Source organism: Hippocampus bargibanti, linkage group LG12 (genome assembly GCF_051943395.1).
Source record: "Hippocampus bargibanti isolate YZ-2025 linkage group LG12, ASM5194339v1, whole genome shotgun sequence".
In the NCBI taxonomy this organism is placed as follows: domain Eukaryota; kingdom Metazoa; phylum Chordata; class Actinopteri; order Syngnathiformes; family Syngnathidae; genus Hippocampus; species Hippocampus bargibanti.
The window spans coordinates 425,595-437,638 of NC_142745.1; the positions used below are offsets into that span (position 1 = coordinate 425,595).

Consider the following 12,044-nt stretch of genomic DNA (forward strand, 5'->3'; position numbering starts at 1 on the left):
GTAAAAATCCCAAAAGTTTAATGACAGTATTTCTTAAATTTCATCAAGTTATTTCCTGGATAACGGCATCCTCTAGTGGATGTGTAGTAAATCACACCACGCTCGCAGCTGTGAAGTGGTTTAGACGTAGCACTACTGAAGGCCTAGGAGCTACATCCACTGCTAATGGGATATAGCCGTTCTACTTGTATGCCATAAATATACCATGACTGTGCTGAAAGGTCTTGCTCATGAGGAAAGAAAACTAGTATCTGGACTTGAATCTGCTCTAACAACCTTCCAAATTAGTAGCACAGTTTGTGCACGGCTTTGCCTCGCTAGCGGCTGTGTTAGTAGTCCTCCTAGTGCACACAACGTCATACAATGAGTGGAAGCAGTCATGGAAAAAGAAGTCTTTGTACAAAAGGTATTCTATTAGTGTGCCCTGGTGAGTTTTTTAAGTTGTAGTATACATAGTAGTGAGGGCATCGAGCGTAATACACATCCAGTCCTCGGGTACGTAGCCCCTAAGCTGGATATCATCTCAAATAAATGTTGAAAGGACTTTCCGTGGTTGCGGACGATGACCCCAATTGAAACGAGTTTCGGGGCTCTGCGCGCCGAGACCACGTCGGGGGCCGCCGGTGAATTGCCGCAACCAGACTTTTGCTCGTCAGCACTAGCGAGGAGATCATAACCGTGTAGCACATTGCAGCTATTAGGATTTACACGCGGGCCGCGCATGAGTGGCCGGCGAGCAGCGGGCGCACGTTAGGGACAATGAGCATACATCAAATGTTGTGATTGGAGACAATATCTGCACAATTGACGGCGTACCCAGCGAAGGCGGCGGAGCTAAGGAGCTAAGATGGCTTTCCGCGCAACGACGTGGAGAGCTGGAGGAGGGAAAAAAGATGGTGGAGAGCGAGTGAAGCCATCCAAAAAAGAAGCGGCGGGCAGGTGAAAAGGAATGCAAAGTCGTGTTGCCATGGCAACAAGACCAGGATGGAGGACGCAGATGCAAAGGAGTAGAAAAGGAGGGCGAGTGCGCCGCTCCACCAGCCTGCGGGTGCCGTCTTGCCGAATTAGAGACAAGATGAGACCCGTGATCCCAATATGGATTGATCCATGATCTAACTATTTATCTCTTTTTCCAGTATCCATCCCTCCATCTCACTATCATCCATCTTTCCATCTATCCATTCGATCAACTACCTACCCACCCACCCATAGATCAATAGATGGGTGGCTCCCTCGCTATGTATTTGTTCGTTTGATTGATCAATTGAACAGATAGACATTTATTATTATCTTTCTACTCTCTCTCTACCTAAACCCTACCTACCTATCTATCTATCTATCTAGCTAGCTAGCTAGATAGATAGGTAGGAGTTATCAGCCGACAAAGCAAATATTTGACTCTTCACTTCAAGTTGTGAAAAATGGGGCAGGCAATTTTATGGCCGGGCAGGCAACTTTATGGCACAGTTGTCGGCTAACGCTAACTAACGCTCCACTCAAGGGAACAGCGTCGTAAATATTTCACGGTCAGATGACACATTTCATCCATACGTCCACTTTGCCTGCTTAAGCCCGTTTCAGCCAAAAGGCGACCAAATCGAGCGTCAGATCGTCGCCGCCGCCGCCGCCGTCGGTCTGATGCCTTTTTTCAAGTGGCGTTTGATTGCGCCGTCATCGGGAGCGCTGCAAACATGTGACATGTTTTGACACGTGCTTGAATTCTGAATTCAAGTGGCCATAGGGAGAGTCGGCACAGTTCCGCTCAAGAAAAGAAAAAAATCAGCAATATAACAGCATTTATTGACAAAATAACGGCTTGGTAGAAGCAGCTTTGATAACTAATGAGCGAAATATGAGGTACAAACTGGGTTTTTGACGATTTGTTACTTTCTTTGGTGCTTTGGGATTACAGATTCAACAGCAGCCATGACAAAAACAAACAAGGTGGACACTAAACAAATCCTTCCAGATTTCTCCACACTGTGATTTGGCGACACTGCACTTGTCAAGTTGAAGCAATAGCAAGAAAAAAGCGAAAAGAGACATGCTTTTTTTTGTAATTGATTTGAAAGAGAGAAAGAAAAACAGAAAGAGAGAGAGAGCTTCAAGCTTCTGTCCCATTCCAGACACATAGACAACTACACTAGAACAAAACGGAGTTTTCTATCCCTCTACTAACTACTACCTATGGAGATAGATTGACACACACGCACACGCACACGCACACGCACACGCACACGCACACGCAAGGTTGCGGCCATGACAGCATTGCAGCGAACGACAAGATGAAAGTGCGGAAAGGATGTTTTATGGAGCCGCCGCCAATTAGCCGATTTCTCCACACAGGCAACATGACGTACTAACCAGCGGTTAGCGCGTACGTTGCCAGCACTAGTTTGCTGTCTCATTTGCTGTTAAACGTCCAAGCGCCGCCGCCGTGACATCAGCGCCCGCCCGCCCGCAGGCAGCCGGCCGGCCGTCCGTCCGGCCCGACTGAGCGAGAAATCAATGGCGGGCTTTTCATTAGGCTTCCATCTCTTCACTTGCTAACGTCCGACGCGGCTGCAAATGAAGAGCGCCGTCAAGGACTCGGCCGCTCGTCTCTCACGCAAACACAAAGAGGAGACGTACCGGCGCAATGTGCAACGCCACACGTTTTACGCCATTTTGGGTCGCCGCATTCATCAAGGAGGAGACTCGGCCGAGCACTTTGTTCCAATATGCCGGCACTCTTCTTGATTGGGAAGAACTTTTTACATCCATAAGCCGCGTCTGAAACTCCTGGCAAAGAGTTAGCCGACAACTGTGAAAAGTTGCCTGCCCGGCCATAAAGTTGCCGGCCCCATTTTTCACAACTCGAAACACAATAAGACGACTAATCGCCTCCCCAAAAAAAAAACGTCGTTACAAAGTATTAAGGATTGATAATCAGAATATATAACAGAGCAACACTTTAAAATGTTGCGAGCAAAAATGCTCCTTTGCTTAATTTATCGTAAATATCCCTTGGTCGTTTATCCATACACTGTCATTTTCCACAAGGCACGTGAACTCCTCTTTCCACAATGCTTCTAATAATAATAATAATAATAATAATAATAATAATAATAATAATACATTGAATTTCTAAGCGCCTTTCACACTCTCAAGGACACTTTCCAGTCACGGGATAATGTCAGTTTACGCATTGTAGCGTCATAAATGTTGTTAGCTTCTTTTGAATCTTTCTTCTGGGGTTCAGGTTCTGTGCATCTATTTTGGAAAATGATATGCAAAAATAATGGATGCACGGCGGTAGAGTAGGGCGACTGGTTAGCCTAACGGGCTAACTGCGCAGAGGCGCTGGCTTCCATTCTAGCTCCGGCCTTTCCCGTGTTCTCCCCAAGCCAGTGTGGGTTTTCTCTGGGTGGTTCCGTTTCCTCTCACATTGCCAAAAGCTTTGTTGTTCAAGTTGCCGGAAGATTCCAAATGTCCCTTTGGTGCGATTGTGAGCGTGAATGCTTGTTCCGTGATGTTTCTATTGATCCTGCGATTAGCTAGCAAACGGTTCAGAGGGCACTTGCCCAACGACAGCTGGGTTAGGCTCCAGCATCGCCGCCACTGCGGTGAGCATAAGCGGATTAGGAAATGGATGGAGAGAGAGAGAGAGAGTAAGAGAGAGAAAAAGAGAAAGAGAAAGAGGAAGAGAGAGAAAGACAGAGAGAGAGTGAATGAATGAAGCGGGTTAAAAAGAAGCAAGACATGCAAACGACCGCCGATGCCTCCTCCCATCCTGGGTTACCTCGTTGGCATGATCCGAGCGTCCGATAGAGACTTTCGGCTCGGACGTGCAAGAATGGCCTCGTGGCTAAATCATGGCAGCGGCACGCCGCACAAGCCTCAATGATGATGTCGCGCTTTACATCCTCGCCTCAACACCAACAAGCCAAAAAAGAAATCCAAATACATCAAAGATGCCTGCGTGAGGTGAAATATTCAAGCTGCACGCACGGCTGCTCTATTTTTATCAGGAGACGCTCACAGGTGGAGGCAACAAACGGATGGCGCCCTCAATCTACCCCAAAAAAAACAACAAAAAAAACATTTCCAACAGCCCAAATTCACATTTTAAACCAAAATTAAACACGTCACAGCCTGTTTGCTTTCATGGAAGTGTGTGTGTGTGTGTGTGTGTGTGTGTGTGTGTGTGTGTGTGTGTGTGTGTGTGTGTGTGTGTGTGTGTGTGTGTGTGTGTGTGTGTCGGCCTGCATAGATGCACGGCTGAATTTGAATGTGACTGAAATGAAGTGTCAGGATTTGGTGGGGAGGCTCCCGATACCTTGGCTTACAAACTTAATGGGTTCCCAGACAGTGTGTAAGGTGAAAAGTGTGTATCCCAATCATTAATTTCCCATAGGAAAGCATTAAAATGAGAATAATCCGTTGCCAGGTCCCCATAAAACATCATTTTCTAATTTTCTCAGCCTTAAAATGACACAAAATAGACCTTATTTTATGTATAATAAATGTTCTATGGTATTGTGATGAAAGAAATAAACCGTACTTAATAATAAAGCCGGTTTATTGACCTTTGTGATGGTCGTTGATAGCTTGATGGAATGGAGTGGCCGCTTTCATCAGCATGAAACACTTGATGAGGAACGTAGCCTCCTTCTTCCACCATCTTGAGGAATGATTCCTTGTAAGCTTTAGCAGCTTTCTGCCTCACCATTGACGAATGACACTATGAATCCCTGTACGACGCTTAAAGTTCTCGAACCGTCTGTGGTTCCAGGTTGCCTCTTGACAATATCCCAGTGACGTCGCCGTGCTTTCTCTGCGATAATTTTACCTAGTTCTTCATCAATTGTGTTCTGTTTAGCTGGTTTGATAGTTATTTGCATCAAGTGTACAGATGGCTTGTGTGCGTTATTTGTGGAGGATGATTGATGGGATATTTTAACCTTGCAGTCTACACTCCGCCTTTGAACCACCAATAAAGTTGAAACGAGGCCAAATTTCACTGTTTTCTATCCATTTTCTCACTCTCTCTCTGTCGTCTGCCTATCTATTGTCTATCTACTAACCCCCCCCCCCTCACTGCTGCGTTCTTGACCAATCACGTGCGGCTTTCACCAAAGACTGGGGGAGGGGAATAGACGACCAAAAAATAGTTGACTGCCATTTCCATGTTAGGAGAACGGGCTCGTTCGCGAACAACACATCCTCATTGTGGCCGAAAAATAGTTCCTATGCCAAGATGAAATTCTGGTGAATGTAACGTTCGTAAGGCCAAAAGTTGGTGAGCCGAAGCGTCCGTAAGCCGAGGTATGACAGTATACGGGACCAACGCATTACTATTCTTGTCACAGCATCTTTGCGGTAAGAGGAAGGATGCAAGCCCGCCGCACACATCCTTTTTTTTCCGTTACTTCCAAGCAAGCATCGTATGCGCAACATCCACCATAACTTGTCATGTGATTACATAACCCCCCCCCCCCCCCTGCAATGAACAGATTGGCGCACGTGTGTGCGTGTGTACATGCGTGTGTGTATATGTGACACATCCCGTCGCTCACCCTGATTTTGCACTGCGCCGTCGCCCTCCTCCGTCTCGGTCAGGTTGTTAAGCATCCCGACCAGGATTCTTCTTCTTTGTGGCGGTCAGCGATGGCAGAAATGGCGGTGGAAATAATGCCAAGACGCTTTTTATTTGGTTGACTCAGCCTCCGCGCTCCTCTTGGATGGATGCTCAAAGAGGTCGAACGGAGACAAGGATTTGGTTTTTTTTTTCCTGCCCTGTCTCTCGTTCTCTCTCTCTGGTTACGTCCTCCTCTTGACGTCTCTTGTAAAGCGTGACTATCTCACTGGCTGGGCTCGATCGCCGTTACTCGCTCTTTCTCTCAGCGGTGGAGGGAGGATGAGGATGATGAGGATGAGGAGGATGAGGAGGAGGAGGAGGAGGAATTTGCAGCATTTGCTCCAAAAAAGCTGAACTGGCCCGAGTCATTCCATCAAAAATCGCCACAATTCAGAAAGAAAAATGATTTGGATGACAAGTCGTGTTGAGCTGGTCGCATCGACTTGTTGCTAGGCAGATTTCGCAAAGGCTCGAGTGTGGAAATCTCTCAGAGAAAACGAAAAACCAAAAAAAGGTCTTTGAATGGTAAGCTTGAGGCCCGGTGGAGAGAAGCAAAGCGTGAAAAGAAAGCGACGCAGACGTGCATGCAAAAAAAAAAGAAAAATGGCAGCCTTGTTATTTATCTATGTGCCTTCTGCCCGTCTCACCACGATGGGGTGCAGAGCTTTCAGCCGCTCTGCTCCCAAACTCTGGAACTCACTTCCAGCCAACATCCCTTCCTACTTTCCAATCCCATCTCAAAAGACATCTGTTTAAAATTGCATTCATGCCGCTATTTTATTATTTATCTTTTTATTTATGGTTTTATTGTTCTGTATATTCTACTTTTGATTGGAAAGTGTCCTTGAGTGTTCAGAAAGGCGCTTTGAAATTAAATGTATTATTATTATTAAATGGCACAATAATAAAAAATAAAATTAAACCAAATAAATAAATGAATAAAATAAACACATGTAAGATCTTGGGTGGATTATATTATTATATATTATATATTATTTCCATCCATCCATCTTATCTTCACAAGACCACAATGACCTCTGCACTGTGAGGTCAACACACCATTTTTCTTGAGTGACCGATGCTGCCCAGAACTCATTCACTGCCACTCATGAATTTATTCAGGGATTTGAAAATATGACGTCGAGCACCATTCCTGAATTTGTTCAGGTTTTGGTTTTTTTTTCTTGCTTGGGTGCCGATAAAGCAACGGCCATGGCCTTGGGCGTTTTTTTCCTTCCCGCAAGGGGGCAGCATTTCCCTTCGTTTTTTCCATGTTAGGGCTTTGTTCCAGCTTCGAAACCAATATGGATGTATTGCATTGTATTTTGGACATCCGCCCTCATTTCAAGCTCATATAACTCCAGACTCATACCATTTAGGAATTCCTTCTTGCTTTCTGATGAAAGAAGAGCACAATGATAATAACAAAAACCCTGTCGGCGGAATGGACGTATTTTTGCACATCGTCTGGCAGTCAATGAGTTAAAATGAACACATTCAATCATCATGTGCTAAGGTGGCAGCTTGTGATTGATTTTAACACCTGCGAGGCACACATGCTAACCACTAGCGCACCGTGCTGCTAAACATCAATCAGACGACCGACAGTAAATGAGGCAATGTGTCAATTTACATAAAAAATGCAGAAAATAAAAAGACAAATCTTCATTTATCCACTGGGAGTTAGTGATTACAGCACTGTTGAAGAATTACAGTGTGTGTGTGCGTGTGCGTGTGTGTGTGTGTGTGTGTGTGTGTGTGTGTGTGTGTGTGTGTGTGTAGACTGGCATGTAACTACGGGGAAAAGGGTGAAACTGACAGAATTATTGAGCTTGGGCGGTGGACGGCGAGATGCGAGATACGTGATGAAAAGAAAAAGAGCAACCTGACGCGTTGAGGAGAGAGAGAAGCGAGGAGAGAAAAAAAGAGGATAGGATGCACTCAAAGGGGAGCCAACTTGTAGTTTTTGTCCTCTCCAGAAGGTTGTTTGCATGTGCCATCCATCCATCCATCCATCCATCTCTGCCCCCCCCCGCTAGCATCACTACATTCAGTCCTGATTCGTCTTTCTTTCTTTTTTTTTGATGAATTCCATTTGGTGCAAAGGAGCAGGAGGGAGGGGGACCAGCAGGAGGGAGGATGTGACCCACTTTTATCTGCTCCAAATGAGAAAAAAAAAAACAAAAAAAAAAAAACAAGGCCGTCATGGAGACTGAATGAGAAGCAAAAGCAAAAAAATCAAAAGGCTCCAAAGTGTGGTCAAAGATGTCGAGACCATCAAGGTGCTTCCGGAAGCTCATTCATGGCCGACGGGTCATCTACCACAGAGCAGTTGATTTCATCAATAAATAACTGACTACGTACTTAAATAAATAATTAAACACATAAATAAATGAATACATAAATAAATAAATGACTAAATAAATGACTTCATAAATCAATCAACCAACCAATCAATAAATAAATAAATAAATAAATAACTTCATCACTCAATCAATCAATCAATCACTACATTAATAAATAAAGCAATACATCACTAGATAAATGAATAAATTAATAAATGAATAAATAAAGAGTACATAAAGACTAAATAAATAAATAAATACATAAATGAATGAATAAATGAATGAATAAACGGAGTAGTTGTTGCTGTTGTGAAAGCACTTTGTCAGTAGTCAATAAGTGCTGGATTGATGGTGACCTGCCTGGGCTGCCTTTGCAGATCGTGACTTCTTCCACATCAACTAAAATGTGTTTGGTCAATCATATAAAAAGCACGTGAGATTGCAAATGATTTGCGCGCGAGTTTTCAACCAAGAGGATCGGGAAGAGGCATCCATCCATCCATCCATCCATCCATCCATCCATCCATCCGTGCGTGCGTGCGTGCGTCTTTTTCCCCTGGCTGCCGTCTTTCCTATGTGACCTTTGGCGCGCTCCAAAGGTCAGCTCGTCACTCCTGCCGCATGGCCACTTTTACGCCTTACTGAGTCCTCCTTCCGTGGCCAAGCCAAGACTTTTGACATTTCTACCACAAACACCCAAAAAAGGAAGGAAGGAATCCTCATGTTGGGTTTTTTACGCTCCTGTCCATTGGGGAATGAGAGGTTATTGTCAGGCAGATACTATTTGAAAGTCGTCCATGTTGAAGACATGGAGTCAAATCCTCCTAAAGACTTTCTATGACTCCGTGGTGGCTTCGGCCGTCCGCTATGGAATTGTCTGCTGGTCAGGAAAAGCCTGTAGACTGTAGTGGTCAAGAGGGCCGGTTCTGACCTGGGCTGCTGGCCGGACTCTCCGGAGGAGGTGGGCAACGGACGGAAAAGCTATGACGGACAGCCCCTCCCGACAGCACTGGGTCGCTCCTTCGGCCAGAAACTGTAACACTCGCGCCGTAAGAAGGAGAGGTACCGCCGCTCCTTCCTACCGACTGCTGTCAGGCTTCGCAATTCTCAATAATCACGTGTGAAAACCAAAACAAAAACTGGAAACTTGTACTGTAAATATGGCTTGATGCAATACAGCTATATATATCAATATACCTTTCTTGATACTTGCACTATGTACAAACTTCGAATAGTTTGTTTTCGATCCTTTCACCCCCACCCACCCGATCCCCCTTTCAAATTGCTGCTGCGGACTGCAAATGTCCCCATTGTGGGACAAATAAAGTTTTTCTGATTGACATTCTTCAAATAAGGCTCAAAAAATACAGGGAAGATTAACTGCCACCCACAAATTTATTCGGGAATCAAAAATACACTGATACCTCCTTGGCTTACGAACTTAATTGGTTCCCAGAAAGTGTGTGTAAGGCCAAAAGTGTGTATTCCAAACATTAATTACCCAAAGGAAAGCATTAAGATGAGAATAATCCATTCCCAGGTCTCTTTCTAAACTCAAGAACTCAAGATTCTGCGGGTTGTACAATTCGAGCGACAGCGACAAAAACCCTGGCATGGCACTGGAGTGGACACATTTTGGCACGCTCACAATCACACCTCGGGACAATTTGACATGCCCGAGGCCCAATGGAACGCTGCGCCTCTGCACCGTGAAGTCGACACGACACGCTTAGCGCTCGACCGTTGTGCCGCTTTGAAGGTAAATACTGGATTGTCGGCGACGGCGAAAGCAAAAGCCTTTCATCCATTCGGCATCGTCCTCAATATGGACTCCATTACGGTGGCGAGCGGGAGCAAGTTGGGGAGCAGGTGCCATTTACGCCACACGTGCTCCAATTTGCCACCACTTTCATCTGGGTTGTTTGTTCCATTTCCACGACCAAATGAGCGGCGAGAGACAATAAAGCCGTGCGGGCTTGTTGTTTTTATGCCGTTTTTTTTTTTTTTTTGGGGGGGGGGGGGGGGGCTAGGCTTTGCTATTTCTGGACGTGAAAGTCTTTTGTAAATGCAGCTGATACATTTGTTTATGGCTGCTATCCCATAGTTGACCAGCAGATGGCTGTGCTTTATTTTTCTTGACATTACGTTGGGTTGTTGTCCCTTCCGGTACAGATTTACTTTCCGCTTCCTTATTTAAGTTTCATTTTTACTGAGAAGACGGCGAGAATGGACATGCTTTATCGCTGTACTGTTTAGCAAAAAAGATCAAAATGATGAAGATGAAAAACTTCCATTTCGGACGGAAAGCAGGCAAAGTGTTTTATTTCATTGGTGTAAAGTCCAAATGCTTATGTGTAAATAGTAGCTATATTGTTATACTTGTTTGTAGTTCTGCGGTGGTGGTGTCGTTGCCGATTGATCATGCAAGTGAAATCACATGAAAGAATGAAGCATCAGTACAAAGAAGCGGAGTCCTCTGTTTGGAATGGAAGCACGTCTGCTTTTCGAAAAGGCAGCGGTGGAAAACGACACACACACACACACACACACAAATCCACAGTGCCGAGAATATCCACAGTGCGAGCGTTTTTGTGTCTCAATTGGACGACGTCCGAGTGTGATGATGAAACATGAAAATGCTTGTCAGTCTAAAATAAGGCCTCCCCCCCGAAGCAGAATGAAATCATGTATTCGGCAAGAGGCTTCAAAGTAAAATGTCGGTCCCAAAAGGAGACAACTAGTTTAAGCCGTGATGCCGTTATATGTCGGTACATTTTGTCTATTTTAAAATGAAAACAAAAACAAGGTGTGTTTTTTTACGTAGTTTTCGGGGTTGTTTAACTCATCGACTGGCAGACGACGTGCAAAAATGTGCCCACTCCAGTGCCAGGGTTTTTTTTTTTTTGTCATTGTCACACCCACAGAATATGACGTTTTAGGACTACATCAGCATTCAATGCAATCAGAACAAAATGAGTCAATTTCTAAATTATATGGATCTGGAGTTATATGAGCTTTATGTAGCATTTTAACAACGGCTGAAGCATAGAAAAATGCTGCCCCCTTGTGGAAGGGAAAAACATTGCCAGAGGTCTTACCGGCGCTTTATCGGCACCCCCGCAAGAAAAACCAAAACCCGAACAAATTCGATAATGGCGCTCTACGTCATCTTTTCAATTCCCGACTAAATGAGTGAATGGCAGTGAATGAGTGAATGTTTGTGCCTTTATAATAATTGTATTAGGCAGCTTCGGTCGTCACTTTCATGCACGATCCTGATACGATTCATTTCCAAAACAATCAAGCAACGCACACGCGAGCGGCCAACCGAATCAGCCCATGGCGGAGGTGGCCCCGCCCTCTTTCACCTCCGGGACACTGTGATTGGATCAGTGGACACCTCCGGCTTATGATAGGTGATAATGTGCTACGTATTTGCCAGAGGTAATTGCGGGGCCAATCTGGTCCACAAATCTGCAGCGGTGGTGCGCCTCCGCCTGGCCTCCGACTCTCTTAATAGATAACAGCATTACAGCCGGCTGATGCAATTAGCACTTGATCGTGGCGCAACGCTGTATTTTTTGGCCGTTTTTCTCACAGGAGTCACTCAATAACGTGTGACTCACAGGTGCTACATTTCCCGCTAAATTGTACTGTTTTAGTGCGCGGCCCAGGGAAATGACACATCCAGATGAGCGCTTTATCGGCACCCCATGAGAGACAAAAAAATGTGAGCAGTTGACATCAATCATGGCCATATCGCAAAAGTAAAATTGCAGTGAGATTGTCTTCGTATTAACTCATTCACTGCCAGCCCCAAATGTATTCGGGAATTGAAAATATGACAGAGCGCCATTCCCAAAATTGTTCGGGTTTTGGTTTTTCTTGTGGCTGTGTTGATAAAGTGCTGGTAAGACCACTGGCAATGTTTTTTCACTTCCACAAGGGGGCAGCATTTCCCCTTTTTATTTTTCATTTTAGCACTTTGTTACAGTTTCAGCTGTTGTTAAAGAGCTATATCAACCAAGATGGATGGATGGATGGATGGATGGATGGATGGATGGATGGATGGATGGATG

The 12,044-nt window shown here is 44.9% G+C and overlaps 1 protein-coding gene across 3 annotated transcripts in view; it reads right to left on the minus strand.

The window, feature by feature from the left end:
- The window catches only part of slc12a5a (solute carrier family 12 member 5a), a 70,858-nt gene that overhangs the window by 42,828 nt on the left and 15,986 nt on the right, over positions 1–12,044 (minus strand). Inside the window, exon 1 of one of the 3 annotated variants that reach the window (XM_089011218.1) lies at positions 5,559–5,794. The exons of the other annotated variants lie outside the window; for them this stretch is intronic. Within the exon in view, the coding sequence (XP_088867344.1) occupies positions 5,559–5,613 (55 nt within the window). The 5' untranslated portion in view covers positions 5,614–5,794. Of the gene's footprint in view, positions 1–5,558; positions 5,795–12,044 lie in introns of those variants that run through there. 3 annotated transcript variants of the gene reach the window in all.